Source organism: Chlorocebus sabaeus, chromosome 15, assembly GCF_047675955.1.
Source record: "Chlorocebus sabaeus isolate Y175 chromosome 15, mChlSab1.0.hap1, whole genome shotgun sequence".
In the NCBI taxonomy this organism is placed as follows: Eukaryota; Metazoa; Chordata; class Mammalia; order Primates; family Cercopithecidae; genus Chlorocebus; species Chlorocebus sabaeus.
In genome coordinates, this window is record NC_132918.1 from 48330006 (window position 1) to 48346071 (window position 16066).

Genomic DNA, 16066 nt, shown 5'->3' on the forward strand with positions numbered 1-16066 from the left:
AAGAAAGAAAACAAGAAGGGAAGAAAGCATGGCATATCTAACAGCACTTAGAAGTTAACTGGATTAAATTATCTAGCCTTGTACCTGACAACCGTAGTCCAAAAGAAGCTGCAGTATATCCAAGTTTTCGTTTTCAATAGTTATGGTAACAGCATTTCTCCCAAGCACATCTACGCAATTTATGTTCAAGTCACCTGAACTGTTTTCCTCCAAAATCTTTTTAACCATATAATAGTCACCTAAATAACAATATACAAACATAATTTAATATCCATGACATATCAAGTAAGGATGACTGTAAAGAAAAACTTAGCTTGTTGAATTAAAAGATTAAAAGCCTAAACTCATTTTTGTATATGAAAATGTACACAGAAAATGTGAACATTTCCTTGATGAAAATTTATACCTTAATAAAATAATACGTATATCAGCAGCAGACAAAAAAGTAGAAAAATTTTAAATGTACAGAATGAAATAAAAATCATTAGTTTAAAATTAATAACTGAATGATCATAAAAGGAGAAACTTTTGGAAGATATTTAAAGCAATTTAATAAAGGATGCCCAAAGGCACAGACTGGAAGCTAGAAAAATTAGATGGAAAAAGCTTAAAGAATTAAGTTTTATATCTCAAATATACACAGACATTTACTTACACAACAGAGTTAAAAATGAGATCTAGTAATAATAAGTGGAGGATATTACAAAGAGATTTTACAGGAATAAACATACTTTGGAAAAGCAATATACATACATATATATTCAAGGATATGTATAGTAAAGGGAAGGATGTCTGAAAATCCTCTTCCCTACTCCCCACTCTCCCAACACACACACCACACACACACACCCCATCTCATTAATTAAGCTGATTAGATTAAATGACCAGGGAACATTCAGTTCACAAAATTCTTAAGGCAAGACTGGGATTAGTGCCTGACCTGTTAGGAGCAGGCAAATTGCCTTCTTTGTGACTGTAGCCCACAACAAAACAGTTGTCCCATGAGAGGAAATGACAACAATTACAGCAGTAATTATTTTCAGCAAGGCCCCACCGTATTTGTCTGCTGACCAGATGGTACAGGAATATGGGGAATAAATCAAAAGAGAAATGCTAATTAAATAGAGAAAAAAAGCAAGTGGCGGTTTGCTTGTTTTGTTTGACTTGTTAAACATTAGACAAATAAGCCATTTTAAGTGATGTGCAAATAAATATAGTTGCTCCTTAGAAGTCTATAAATAAACAGGGAAAGAACAATCAGCATAGAAAATAGAAAAAGAAATGATTTCATTATACAGAAAAAGAAAATACTGAAACTGGGCTAAATAAGTGAGTAAGAAAGACAGATAACAGATTTTATTTGTTAAATTTTCAAATAAATTTGCTACTATTTTTAATCTATGGCCTTAAACTTCCTGCCTCACACATACAATTTCTTTTGAAGGATGGGTGATAGTTTTCTTGACAACGTATTTCCTAAGGTCCCTCAAGAAGAAAACTAGTCACAAAAAGAAATATTTTCCCCATAGTACTAGTAGTTAATAGTTAGACACAAATGCTCCCTGGGAGAACCATATCAGACAGACACTTCACAAAGTGATGTTCTAAGTTACAAGTTGAACCAATAGTGACCAAAGATAGACCAGTGAAAATTTATCGCTATTACTGGAAAGTAACATTTAAAACCCTATTTCAGGTGAATCTATTTCAACATCTTAGTAGTAGAATGCTACACATAAAAATTATGCTATATTTTCTTTGTTACCATGATGTGTCTAGGTGAGGAGTAATTTTTTATTTATCCTGCTTAGGACTCATTAGGCTTTCTAAATTTGTTTTTTATTCTTTTTTAATTTTTATTTTTTATAGAGATGAGGTCTCGCTATGTTGCCCAGGTTTGTCTCAAATTCCTGGCCTCAAACAATCCTCTCGCCTCGGCCTCCAAAAGTGCTGGGATTATAGGCATGAGTCACCACATCGGGCCTAAGCTTTCTAAATCTAAGGATTTCTACCCCTTCATTAATTCTTCAGTATTTTCTCCATGTTACTTTTTCTCCTGTCAACTTCTATTAGGCATTAAGTTAGACCTTCCCATTTCAATATCTGTGTCTCTCAAGATTTCCTGTTTTTCCTTTTTTTCCTCTCTCTTTCCTGCATTCTGGGTAATTTCTTCACACATTTCTTCCAGTCACTTATTTCTTCTTCAGCTTCCAGTCACATTCCTCCTTTAATCCATTCACTGACTTCTTAAAAATTTAATGACTGTATTTTTTATTTGTATAAGTTTTACCGGATTTCTTTCCAACTCCTTTATTTTCTTGTTTTCATTTCCTTATTTTAACTTTTTCATCATTTTAAACGTAATTATTTTATGGTCTTTGTATGATAGTTTAATTATCTGAAAGGAGTATTAATTTGAACCCCAAGACAACAAGAGGCAGGACCATGGTTATGTATTCTTAAAGGAGTCTTATTTTTACCCTTATTCAGAGCCCACAATAACACAAACAAACTTCTTTAAAGTCTCTATGTGCTGGTAGATTGGTTTTTCTCCTCATCTACCTCTTTGCTGAAGGTACAGTCCTTTAAGGATCCTGGTTTTATGCTTAGAGGTTGAATCCAACTCCTCACTTTGTACAGTCTCCAGGCCTTGTAACCTGTTCCCATATGGGCATTAAGACTCAAATCTGTGCAATGTCTGAAACAGTAACTCTTACCCCACCCATGGAGCAGCCATAGTGTCAGCTCACAAACTCCTGCTTTTCTTCACTTTTGTATCTTGGTTGTTTCCCTTACTTTTCTTGAAAGCTCGGCTGTTTATTTAACTAGATGTTCATTATATTTCAGCTATCATTTCTAAGTGATTTGAAGAAGAAAGGTTTTCAGATTATCTAATCAACCACATTGCTAGAGACAGAAAAGTAGGAAGAGCTACATAAATAAATCCTTATGACATTTTATAAATTTCAGGCATAGCAAATAGACAAAAATAATTGCTACATGTTTATAAGTTTAGATTGTTGTTAAAAACGAAAGCGCATTACAAATATCACATATTCCAGCTTTAAAGGTTTTTTGTTTTGTTTTGTTTTTAAGACAGAGTCTTGCTGTGTTACCCAGGCTGGAGTACAGTGGCAAAATTCGGCTCACTGCAACCTCTGCCTCCTGGGTTCAAGCGATTCTCCTGCCTCAGCCTCCTAAGTAGCTGGGATTACAGGCGCCTGCCACCATGCCCGGCTAATTTTTGTATTTTTAGTAGAGATGGGGTTTCACCGTGTTGGCTAGCCTGGTCTCGAACTCCTGACCTCAAATGATCCGCCCGCCTTGGCCTCCCAAAGTACTGAGATTACAGACACGAGCCACTGTGCCCAGTCCTAAAGTTTTAAAGAGTATTTCTATTGTAGTCAAGGAGCTATACAAGGAAGAAAGAAAATCCCTAAAAATCAAAACCAAATAAATACTTTTCATCCCTAAAAATAAAAAGTTCCACCCTGCTACAGCTAACACAGTCATGCAAATGAAAAATCATGTTACAGTCACAGAACCTATAGGAAACCTAGAGTCGTTGCTAAGCATTTCAGAGAAGTTTGTATTTGCAATTCATTTAAAACAAGTACTATGTCCAAAAAAAAAAAAAAGACCAGAACAGTCTTAATTTTTAGGATGAGCATATATGTAAAAAGAGGTTAGAAAACTTAAACAGCAAGAAGTTATAGAACAAGAATTACAATTCAAAATGCCTGTGTATGACAGACAAATATATAAATGCCATTCATTTTATACTGAAGTTGCTTTCAAGAGTTACATCTTTTATCTTTTAAAATATAACACATAGAAGGAAGTGCAACATAAAATGTTTACTTTTTTGGCTAGATGGTAGTCTTTTTCAGTGAAGGAAAAAGAAACGAGTTTCAATCAATTCCACAGGGAGTATACCAATTCAACAGCACATCTTCTTAGCTCCCTCTCCAAAATATCTCCCATAATCATCTACTTGTCTCCATGTATACTGCTACCCGCAGTCCAAACCCCCATGATCTTCCTCCCGGACTCTGCAATAGCCTCTTAACTAACACAGCTGCTGACCAAGATTCTCTCCTTGACCAAACTTTAGTCAGGCTTTTCTGAGCCCTTCACAAGGCCTCCACCTTGGCCCATATAAACTTGAACAAAACACTAAGTGTTTCTAACAGCTGAAGGCCAGATCCCTAGGATGACCCTAGCCCCTCTTAAAATGCCTGCCTGAGAAAACTCAAAGCCGACATAAAAATTTACTTTTGTTCCAGCCAACACCTGAAGACAGGGCCCCTATCTCCCAGCCTCCAGGGAGGGTAGGAGCCTAACTCCTTAAGTGCCATTAACAAACTCAGATAGGTTTCACATGGACCAACTCCCCAAGTCCTGTATTTTGTAATTTTTCACTTCCCTGATTCCACTGAGCCCACACTCACCCCCTTCCTTGTTTACTCTTTTCCTTATTGCAACTTATAATACTTATTAATACTTTATACTGTAGCACAGGGTTCAACAAAGTTTTCTGAAAAACGGTTAGATAGTAAATAGTTTAGGCTTTGTGGGCCATGCACTCTTAGTTACAACTACTCAACTCTGCCCTTTCAACACAAAAGCAGCCATACACCATATGTAAACAAATGATAGTGGATGTGTTCTAAGAAAATTCTGTTTATGGACACTGAAATTTGAATTTTATAGACTTTTCATGTGTTATGAAATATTATTTTTTTAACCATTTGAAATATAAAATGTAAAAAACTAGTTTTAGCTCCAAGACCTCACAAAACAGGCAGATATGGTCTGTGGCCCATAGTTTGCTCACTCCTGCTCTAGCCCCACCCCTTCAATCCACTCTCCACTCCACAGCTAGAGTTATCAGTTAAAAATTCAAAACATAGGCCAGGCACAGTGGCTCATGCCTGTAATCCCACTTTGGGAGGCTGAGGCGGGAGGATCACAAGGTCAGGAGATCGAGACCATCTTGGCTAACACAGTGAAACCCCATCTCTACTAACAATACAAAAAATTAGCTGGGCGTGGTGGCGGGCACCTGTAGTCCCAGCTACTCGGGAGGCTTAGGCAGGAGAATGGCGTGAATCCGGGAAGTGGAGCTTGCAGTGAGCCGAGATTGCTCCATTGCACTCCAGCTTGGGTGACAGAGTGAGACTCCATCTCAAGAAGAAAAAAAAAAAAAAAAAATTCAAAACATATCAAGCTTACAACCTTCGTGATTTTCTAAATAAAGGCCAAATTTTTACTGTGGCCTATAAAGCCCTATAGGACGGGTGATTAGACCTTGTTACCATTCTGAATTCATCTTATGCCTCTCTACGGCTCAGCCAATGATCATTCCAAACCAGTTTTCCAAACTGCAGGTTGCAAACCATTAACAATCATGAAATCAATTTAGTGAGTCCTAACCAGCAATTAAAAAAACATGCACTAGTATACAAACTACCAGAGTGATCCCACAGATCCTTAGCAACAAATTTACTCTTGCCAACTGTAATAAACCCTTGAGAAATATTATATGGAGAAATGTTATAATACTGATAGAACAGGTGATTCCACCTCTTCCTCATTAGCATTTTGTTTGATTTCATGGCAAAGAGAGCATTGTTGTTCAGTTTAATTTTATATTAACCACATTTGAAGTTAGTTGTGAAGTGTGAGAGAATTTAATGTCAAAACATTTGTAAAGCTTTCCAAACCAAGTTTCTGTAACAAACTTGAGTGTGGCAATTGCAACATTCTAACTGAAATATTACAAATGATGCTAAAAATAGAAAATTTTATTAAGAGGGAAAAGAATGATGATGTAAAAAAATACAAAGACATGATCAAGTTCAGTTGCTGGATCTGGAAATACAAATGACAATACTAATAAAAATGTTAACTTGACATCCAACTTCAAATTAGTTTGAATCAAATTCTAAAAAGGAAAAAAAAAAAACCATGCAGACTTTTTACAGTGAAAATGATTTAAAATGTAGCTTTATCAAATGCACAAAACTCTGTATTACAGACCCCAATGTATTTATAACCATATTGTTGTAAATGAAACCTTCAAAATTAAAGATACTAAAAAACATGGTAGCTAAACTGTTTATAACACTTTGAATATTTTTGAAAAAAGACAATTATTACCATAATTTCTTAGTTGCTTATGAATCCTAATGAGGACTATTAATAATAATGAATATCATTTAGCGAAAGAGCAAAGATTCACACTGCTGCCGGAAAAACTTATACTATAGCACAGAAAGTAATGCTGATTTTTTCATAGTAAATCAGTTGATAAAAATTATAAACAGCATATTTTTAACTCTATTAGAAGAATAGTCAAAAGCAATGTTTATTTTGTAGTTAAGAGTCTTGACAAATGACTTGAGATCACATTCACAATGCTGCTGTGAGTTGTTTACAACTCTTAGTTTATATCAGGTTTATATCAGGTTGTTGCAACACAGTTTCAGAAAGGATTTATTGTGTTGCTTAAATTTAATCTCATATACATTTGAATTATACATATTTATAAAACTAGAAAAATATATTACTGGCCAATATGTTAATCTAGAAAAACATATTTTTAAAAATTAACAGAAGCTATTAATAGTGCCAGTCACCCCCACTTTATACATAACAAAGCTTTGGCATCCAAATAAATCTACTGAGTCTCATGACTATATTGATAGAGTGCTAGAATTCTTTTAGTCCTTATCATTCATCTAGGCTCTTAAAAGTCATTACTTAATCACCTCTTAGTGATAACTTTTGAAATCCTCATTACTTATTCAACTACTGATCTTAAATCTTAAATTTCTCAGTATCATTAAATTAGGAAGAGTTAGCAATAAAGAAGACATTTAGAGCACTGGCAGTAAGGTAGAAGAGGAATTATTAGGTTACAATAATACCTATATAACAAAATTTAATCTTTTCACACTCTTCCTCCAAGTCTGTATACAAGGTATAGCTAGGAGTCTGGCTTGGGTTACATTTTTTTTTAACTGCCCAGATAAAAGATTGACTCTGTACAAGTAATATCCCATCCTCCAAATCACGTATAGGCCATTTAAGTTAAATTGAGCACTTGCTTCTTCCCTTCAGACAGATATATTTCATACAAACATACTTTTGTTTCCTTACTTCTCACTAGAGCACAAGAGAGCATCTCCATTACAGAATATTCTCCTAAAGGATAGGATGTTCTCAGTACTTTCTTGATAAAGCACTTTCGCAGCACCTTAACACAATTAAGAGCCTGATAAGTATAGTTTGATGGTGACTTACAGAAAAAGAGCAGGAAAGTTGTGTGATCACTATAAAGAATTACCAGTATCATAGAACTACCAGGCAGCTAGCTGCTGAATTACTAGTCTGTTAGAGATAAATTATCCACTAAGATTTTCGCAATTTGAGTCTTTTGTTGCTGTTGTTAAAAAGTATCCCTGAACCATTTCCTATGGCAATATTTTTCAACTAGTACATTCTAAAACTTTGGTTATTTGAAAAGCTTTCCTATATAAAGTACATAAATGCTATGCCTATGATGATTTGTGAAGTGTTTATAGAATGTTGCCTACAATACCCTCTTTACCTCCCATTTCTGCAAAGTTTTTTTCCTCACAGCACATACCTCCTTACATTAGGTGCCCCGTTGTCAACATAACACTTCACACCAATACTCAGTACTCAGCACTTTTTGTTTCTTCCCACCACCATCCTCTAACACCAGATTTCAAAATATCTTCTCAAATAGGTAAAAAATTTTTAAAGGCCCATTATATATAAATACGGTGTTCAAAAAACAGCAGCTTAATATTACTTCTCTTAGAAATGTTGCACTTTTTTCTTCTGACTCTGGCTTCTCTCTCGAGTTGCTGCACATTTTTAAAGCATCCTTAGCCCAAAGGTACACAAAGCTTATGTAGAAAGTCAGTCATCAGGCCAGGCACAGTGGGTCACGCCTATAATCCCAGCACTTTGGGAAGCCAATGCGGGTGGATCACCTGAGGTCGGGAGTTCAAGACCAGTCTGGCCAACATGGTGAAACTCCGTCTCTACTAAAAATACAAAAAAATTAGCCGGGCGTGGTGGCAAGCACCTGTAACCCCAGCTACTCAGGAGGCTGAGGCAGGAGAATCACTTGAACCTAGGAGGTAGAGGTTGCACTGCACTCCAGCCTGTGCAACAAGAGAATCTCCATCTCAAAAAGAAAAAAAAAAAGAAAAAGAAATACAGTCATCATTGAGACTGGGCTGAGCCCAGTGATAAAGGTGAAAATCTGCCCTCTCCATCCCTCCCCCTAACTCCATGCTGAAATTTCAAGAAGGGACTTCTGACTCTTTAAAGGCACATCAGATTTCCTGAAAATACTCTCCATGGAGAGTTGGCAGGGATTGAATCATTTCATACTTTCTTTCCTGCACATGAACTGATTACTGATCATCAGCAAATCGAACAGTTTATGCAGGTTTTTATTTCCAAATATATACTAAAAGCTACCAACTACTCAACAGGTTTTTTATTTTTTTTAAGAGGAAAATGAACATGAACTATACTTAGTTTAGGTGCTTTCTAAATAAACTTATTTACCCTTTCTCCTGTCAACAGACCTGAGGGACACCATAGGTGCCTACAAATAAGAGGCTTATGATGACACTAATTCTCAGTGAGGGAGGACAAAGGCATGGCTGTAAGAATCACTATTTAATTTTTCATAAAACAACATATTTTTAGTCAGCTCTTGTTTCAATTAAGTTTTACCTCTGAATTACAGCTTTCTATTTCTAGAAAGAACATGAGTATACTTTCTGAGAATTTAATCTGGGGGGCCTAGACTTCACTTTATATATCGCTGGCACAAGAACTTTCAATTAAGGTTTTCCTTTACAAAGAAAAGATTCAATGTTACCTCTGAGATATCCTCACCCTCTGTGAAGATCAGTAACAGCCATTACTAAGGGGCCACTATCTGGATCAGCAGTTGCCTAAATCTACTGAACTTATTTATACAAAAGCCAGCTATCACAAACTATAAATCTTTTCCTTTTCTCTTTCCTACATTTTTTGTGTACTCTTTAATCTGTACACATCTTTCAAAGGGCCACTCATTCATTAACATACACATATCCATCTCATCTCCACAATTTTTGCTTTAGGAATTCCTCAATTTTCCCTAAGAGAATATGTTATGAACATTTTGCATATGTAGAACAAGAATGCTACATGAAAAGAATGAGACACTCTAGAACACCACAGATACCCTAGAGGTGATTTACTCTGGTTCTACTAAAGTACCATGCTTGCTTTTTACCCTTCTTTATTGAACAAATGTAATACACAGAAATCAAGGTTTATAAAGCATCCATACAAAGAAAATTTAATTTAAACTAGTAAGTCCAAATATGGATGTGTCTTTTCTGACACTAATGATGTTCACTCATTCATCTAAAACCAGATCTACATAACATAGTGGTTAAGAGTGCAGGCTCAAGATAAATGCCAGTTCTACTACTTTCTAACCAATGTAACCTTGGGCAAAGTAATTTAAAAATTTTGCTAAGCCTCATTTTCCTCATCTACAAATTGAGAACAACAACAGATCTGGCTCACGGGGTTGTGGGGTTTAAATGAAATCCTCTATGAAAAGCATGAACACTCGACCCCAACAGCTGCTTTCGTGAATGCTTAACATTTGGTCTGAGGAAGGCTCCAATGCAATGGTGAAAGCCATAGCTACTTCGGGAAATTGTTCACTTTTACATCGGTTTAGGTAACATTTTAAAAAGTTTGACAATATTAGTGAATACAAACATATAATCAAAAGAATATTCCCATAACTCAAAGTTACTTTTTAAATGTAAATGTACCCCATAAGTATGTGTAAGAATTATGCTATTTTTCCAAATCGAACTCAAGAAGTTGTTTCGACATCTGAAATAGAAAATTCCTATTTTAGCTCACTTGTTTTTAAAATTTCTAACTTATATATGGGGAAAATATGCATATTTAGTTTCCACCCTATGCCCCAAAGCCAACTCTCTCATCTCAATTATGCTATAAAATAAAAAAAAAAAGACAAAGAATATCAAGTTATTTCAGCTGGCACTACTAAATAGGCTATACAACTATCATAAATTAAAACTCTCTTTTGTTTGAGGTATGTCATGCAATAATCCTAAATATACACAATGCACAAATACTTGCTCAACCATATTCCATTAATATTTCTCTGTCCTCAGTTTGACAGGAATATCAAATTTCCTTTCTTGACATACTTTGTTTGCTTTAAAATAAACATTGCACAGTGAGCTGGAATACATGGAGCCAGCACTTACTCATTTCAGCACAACACAATCTTTTCCCCTTCCTCTCTCAGAACTTTTGAGGGAAGAGAACTCAGGCAAGCCACTCCAGCAATACTAAATAATTTTACATAATCCGCAGACCCTATTTTTGTGACGTTGTACATACATATTCTGTTTCTTTACATCTCAAAGACTGCTCAAAGTTGTGTCCATGGTGGACTTTAACAATATTATTAACATTGCTTTCATAATATTATTTAATACTATTACATAAGAACATAAAAGTGGCTCAACCACAGGTGGACTTAGTTTACATGTCAATTGTTTTCAAAAAATCGTGTAAATAAAATCCCATTTCAAAAGCAGTAGGAGAGGTTAGTAAGGCTATCATTTATTAATTACACATTCACACATACAAGCAAACAAAAATCCTCTGCAGTTAGTCTTTTCATAGTGTAAACTGCCCTTTGGGTTTGTTCCAGAAGTTTGCATGGGTCTAATAGAGATTTCCTAAGTGTACAGCCATATAAATTTGGAAACAGAAAAATTTTAGTGTTTTCATGTAGGAAATAAAAGCAGTCGTAGGGCAATTTCCTATTCCTTTTGTTATATGCCTCACTACAAAGGACGATTGCGTGACATGGCGTTAATATGGCCATAAAAATGATTAACTTCTAGACTAAAAAAAGGAAAACGCACTAAATATATTCCACATATTTTTGCCCTGTAATTCCTGTAATTATTTTTCACTATCTTTATCTCCCAAAGATCGGGGAGCAATAAATCGTTCTCTCCAATAAAAAGCACGAACAATCAAAAGGCGTTCCGTAAATCTGGAGAAAGTTTTGGCAACTAAGGCAGAATTTCTTCCGTCCCGTCCTTAATGTATCTCCACCTAGGATATTCCGATATTAATGCCAGTCAACAGTCACTGGCTAAAGCACTGGGCAGGTGAAGCTAAATAATAGAGGGTCTGGTTTTGTTTTTAAGAAAAACAAAAACCAGGTGATGAGAACCCTCCATACGAGGTATCCTAAGGTAAGGAACTTTCGGACTGGAGGGTCGGAAACTAGCCTCTCGACTCCCGGAAGGAATGAACTGCGAGCCAGAGAGATAGACCAGGTCATTCATGCGTTCAGTAGCAAGGGCAGCGCTAAAACGCTGGGGTCTGGGCTCCCACGGCGCTACCTAAACCCCGGACCCCAAGGCCACAGCCACCCCCCACAGTGCCGCGCTCCGAGGGCGCAGCCCCAGCTCCACTCGCCCGCCAGCTCCACACTCACAGGGCAGAGGCGGCGAGGAAAAGCCCGCCTGAGGCAGCAGGCGAGGCGGGAAGACACTCGGCGCCTAAGACACAGGGAATGCCCCGAGTAAGTTGAGGCGGGGGAGACAACGAAAGGTCTGGAGGGCAGCGGGGTCCAGAGGAGGAGAAAGGGGCCTAACTCTCACCCTTGTCGCACGCCAGCAAGAAAAGCTTCTCATTCAGCGTATTCTCCTCCTTCACCTCCCGCACATCCTTCAGCGCCATCACCTCGTTCGGCGACGAAGAGGATGGAGAGGAAGGCAGGGAGGAGGAGGAGGCGCCCGAGAGGTCCGTGCTCGGGTACAGGGCCGCCATCATCGCGGCCCATGAAGGAGGCAGGCCAGGAGACGGGGGCGGGGCCCCCACCGGCCCCGACCCCGACCCCAGCCACGCCCCAGGGCTGGAAAAAGGATGAGTCGTTCCCACTGCTGCCTCGGCTCGCGGCCCGTTGGCCCCGAAGGGCGTCGCCTCCCCTGCGAACCAGCACTCGCCCTCCACTGACAGCCCCAAGTTGGTGGCGGCGCATGCGCGACCCCTGGGCCAGCGACCCCTCCCCAGCCGCCGGCGCCCCGGCCGAGCCTGTCCGCGCCCGTCCGGGGACGACAGTGTGGCGCGCGCCAGGGCGGCAGCCGAGCACGGGGCCGTGCCAGGAGTCGCAGGGGCCGCGCCTGGGGCGGCCTAACCCAGGAAGAGGACAAGAGATCTGTGGGAGAGGAGCTCCGAGAGGCGCTTCTGCGCACGTTGGGCTCCAGGGCTGTGGGAACCGCTGGCCCAGCTGCGCTCCGAGATGTTCGCGACTCTGTCCTCACGTCATTCTCTGCTCCACCGTAGCGACGACACTAGGGCGGAGCCTGCGGCGAGGGCGGGCATGGGTGGGCGGGGCCTGCGGCGAGGGCGGGCATGGATGGGCGGGGCCTGCGGCAAGGGCGGGCATGGGTGGGCGGGGCCTGCGGTGGGGACGCGCTGGGCTCCCTGAAGCCCGCAGCAGCTTCCTTCGCTCAGCTGAGGTGAACCAGCTACAGTCTTCCCTTTCCACATCTATCGTACTGGTTTGAGATAATTAAGCAAATATGGAGCAGTATGCTAATTGAGTCTCTGACGACTTAATGTTTAGTGGAAACCCTTTGTGGTATTGTCCGGCTATTTCATATTCTGGTGCACTATGCTTAAAGCACAATGGAGAGCCCCGCCACGCCGCCAGACTCGTGGGTTTGTATGTTGCACTCATTTTAGCCTGGAAATGAACTCTCATTTATAAAGGCTATATATATAATTATATTATGCTTAAATAATTTATACAAATATGTAAATTTTTATTTCCATATTTTTCCATAGGATTTTGGGGGAACAGGTGGTGTTTGGTTACATAAGTTCTTTAGTGATGATTTGTGAGATTTTGGTGTACCCATCACCGAGCAGTATACACCGAACCTAATTTGTAGTCTTTTATCCCTTACCCCCTTCCCAACCTTTGCCCCTGAGTCCCGAAAGTCCATTGTGTCATTACTATGCCTTTGCATCCTCAAAGCTTGGCTCCCACTTATGAGTGAGAACACACGATGTTTGGTTTAGCATTCTTGAGTTACTTCATTTAGAATAATAGTCTCCAATCCCATCCAGGTTGCTGCGAATGCCATTTATTCATTCCTTTTTATGGCTGAGTAGTATTCCATCGTATTTTATATATATATCACAGTTTCTTTATCACTCATTGATCAATGGGCATCTAGGTTGGTTCCACATTTTTGCAATTGCAAATTGTGCTGCTATAAACATGCATGGGCAAGTATCTTTTTCGTGTAATGACTTCTTTTCCTCTGGGTAAATATCCAGTACTGGGATTACTGAATCAAATGGTAGTTCTACTTTTAGTTCTTTAAGGAATCTCCCCCCACTGTTTTCCATAGTGATTGTACTAGTTTACAGTCCCACCAGCAGTGTGGAAGTGTTCCCTTTTCACCGCATCAACACCAACATCTATTGTTTTTTTATTTTTTTGATTATGGCCATTCTTGCGGGAGTAAGGTGGTATGGCATTGTAGTTTTGACTTGCAATTCCCTTATCATTGGTATCGTTGAGCATTTTTTCATGTTCGTTGGCCATTTCTATATCTTCTTTTGAGAATTGTCTATTCATGTTTTTTTGTTTTTTCTTGAGACAGAGTTTCGCTTGTGTTGCCCAGGCTGGAGTGCAATGGTGTGATCTTGGCTCACCGCAACTTCCGCCTCCCGGGTTCAAGCGATTCTCCTGCCTCAGCCTTCCGAGTAGCTGATATTACAGGCATGCGCCACCACACAAGGCTAATTTTGTATTGTTAGTAGAGACGGGGTTTCTCCATGTTGGTCAGGCTGGTCTCAAACTCCCGACCTCAGGTGATCCCCCCGCTTCGGCCTCCCAAAGTGCTGGGATTACAAACATGAGCCACCGCCCCGAGTTCTTTTCATGTTTTTAGCCCAGTTTTTGTTAGGATTGTTTGTTTTTTTCTTGATGATTTGTTTGAGTTCGTTGTAGATTCTGGAAGGTAGTCCTTTGTCAGATGTATAGATTGTGAAGATTTTCTCCCACTCTGTGGGTTGTCTGTTTACTCTGCTAACTGTTCCCTTTGCTGTGCAAAAGCTCTTTCATTTAATTAAGTCCCAGCTATTTATCTTTCTTTTCATTGCATTTGCTTTTGGGTTCTTGGTCATGAAATCCTTGCCTAAGTCAATGTCTACAAGGGGTTTTCCAATGTTATCTTCTAGAATTTTTATGGTTTCAGGTCTTAGATTTAAGTTCTTGATCCATCTTGAGTTTATTTTTGTATAAGGTGAGAGATGCAGATCTGGTTTTATTCTCCTACATGTGGGTTGCCAATTATCCCAGCACCATTTTTTGAATAGCGTGTCCTTTCCCCCACTTTATGTTTCTGTTTGCTTTGTCGAAAATCAGTTGGTTGTAAGTATTTGGGTTTATTTCTGGGTTCTCTATTCTGTTCCATTGGTCTATATGCCTATTTTTATACCAGTACCATGCTGTTTTGTTGACAGTAGCCTTATAGTATAGCTTGAAGTCAGGTAATGTGATGTCTCTAGATTTGTTCTTTATGATTCATCTTGCATTAGCTATGCAGGCTCTTTTTTGGTTCCGTATGAATTTTAGGATTGTTTTTTCTAGTTCTCTGAAGAATGATGGCGGTATTTTGATGGGAATTGCATTGAATTTGTAGATTGCTTTTGGCAGTATGGTCATTTTCACAATATGGATTCTACTCATCCATGAGCATGGGATGTGTTTCCATTTATTTGTGTGATTTCTTTCAGCAGTATTTTGTAGTTTTCCTTGTAGAGGTATTTCACCTTCTTTGTTAAGTATGTTCCTAAGTTTTTTGTTTTGTTTTGTTTTTGTTTGTTTTGCAGCTATTGTAAAAGGAATTGAGTTCTTTGATTCTCAGCTTGGTTGCTGTTGATGTATAGGTGGGCTACTGATGTGTGTACATTAATTTTGTATCCTGAAACTTTGCTGACTTCTTTTATCAGTTCTAGGAGCATTTTGGAGAAGTCTTTAGGGTTTTCTAGATATAAATCATATCATCAGCAAACAGCAACAGTTTGACTGCCTCTTTACTGACTTGGATGCCCTTTGTTTCTTTCACTTGTCTGATTGCTCTGCATGGGACTTCCAGTACTATGTTGAAGAGGAGTGGTGAGAGTGGGCATCCTTGTCTTGTTCCAGTTGTCAGAGGGAATGCTTTCAACTTTTCCCCCATTCAGTATTGTGTTGACTGTGAGTTTGTCATAGATGGCTTTTATTACATTGTGATATGCCCCTTGTATGCCAGTTTTGCTGAGGATTTTAATCATAAAGAGATGCTGGATTTTGTCAAATGCTTTTTCTGCATCTGTTAAGATGATCATGTGATTTTTGTTTTTAATTATCTTTATGTGATGTATCACATTTATTGACATGTATGTGTTAAACCATCCCTGCAATCCCTGGTATGAAACCCACTTGATCATGGTGGATTATCTTTTTGCTATGTTGTTGGATTCAGTTAGCTAGTATTTTGGTTAAGGATTTTTACATCTATGTTCATCTGGAATATTGGTCTGTAGTTTTCTCTTTTGGTTATGTTCTTTCCTGGTTTTGGTATTAGGGTGATACTGGCTTCATAGAATGATTTAGGGAGGATTCCCTCTTTCTCTATCTTGCGGAATAGTGACATTCTTCTTTAAATGTCTGGTAGAATTCAGCTGTGAATCTGGTCCTGGACTTTTTTTTACTGTTTCAATCTTGCTGCTTGTTATCGGTCTGTTCAAAGTATCTAATTCTTCCTGATTCAAGCTAGGTGGGTTGTATCTTTCCAGGAATTTATCCATCTCCTCTAGGTTTTCTAGTTTATGTGTGTAAAGGTGTTCATAGTAGCCTTGAGTGATCTTTTGTGGTTCTGTGGTGTCA

The 16066-nt window shown here is 38.7% G+C and overlaps 1 protein-coding gene across 9 annotated transcripts in view; it reads right to left on the reverse strand.

The window, feature by feature from the left end:
• The window catches only part of TRPC1 (transient receptor potential cation channel subfamily C member 1), an 82228-nt gene extending 69925 nt beyond the window's left edge, over positions 1 to 12303 (reverse strand). For 2 of the 9 annotated variants that reach the window (XM_008008840.3, XM_073023524.1), the window contains exons 1-3: positions 11778 to 12063; positions 941 to 1063; positions 85 to 239 (exon numbers count right to left, since the gene is read on the reverse strand). In XM_008008840.3, coding sequence (XP_008007031.1) covers positions 85 to 239; positions 941 to 1063; positions 11778 to 11949 — 450 coding nt within the window. In that variant the 5' untranslated portion in view covers positions 11950 to 12063. Of the gene's footprint in view, positions 1 to 84; positions 240 to 940; positions 1064 to 11777 lie in introns of all 9 variants that reach the window. The other 7 variants (XM_008008845.3, XM_008008841.3, XM_008008839.3 and 4 more) reach the window with 6 other exon arrangements.
• Positions 12304 to 16066: the final 3763 nt, after the last annotated feature.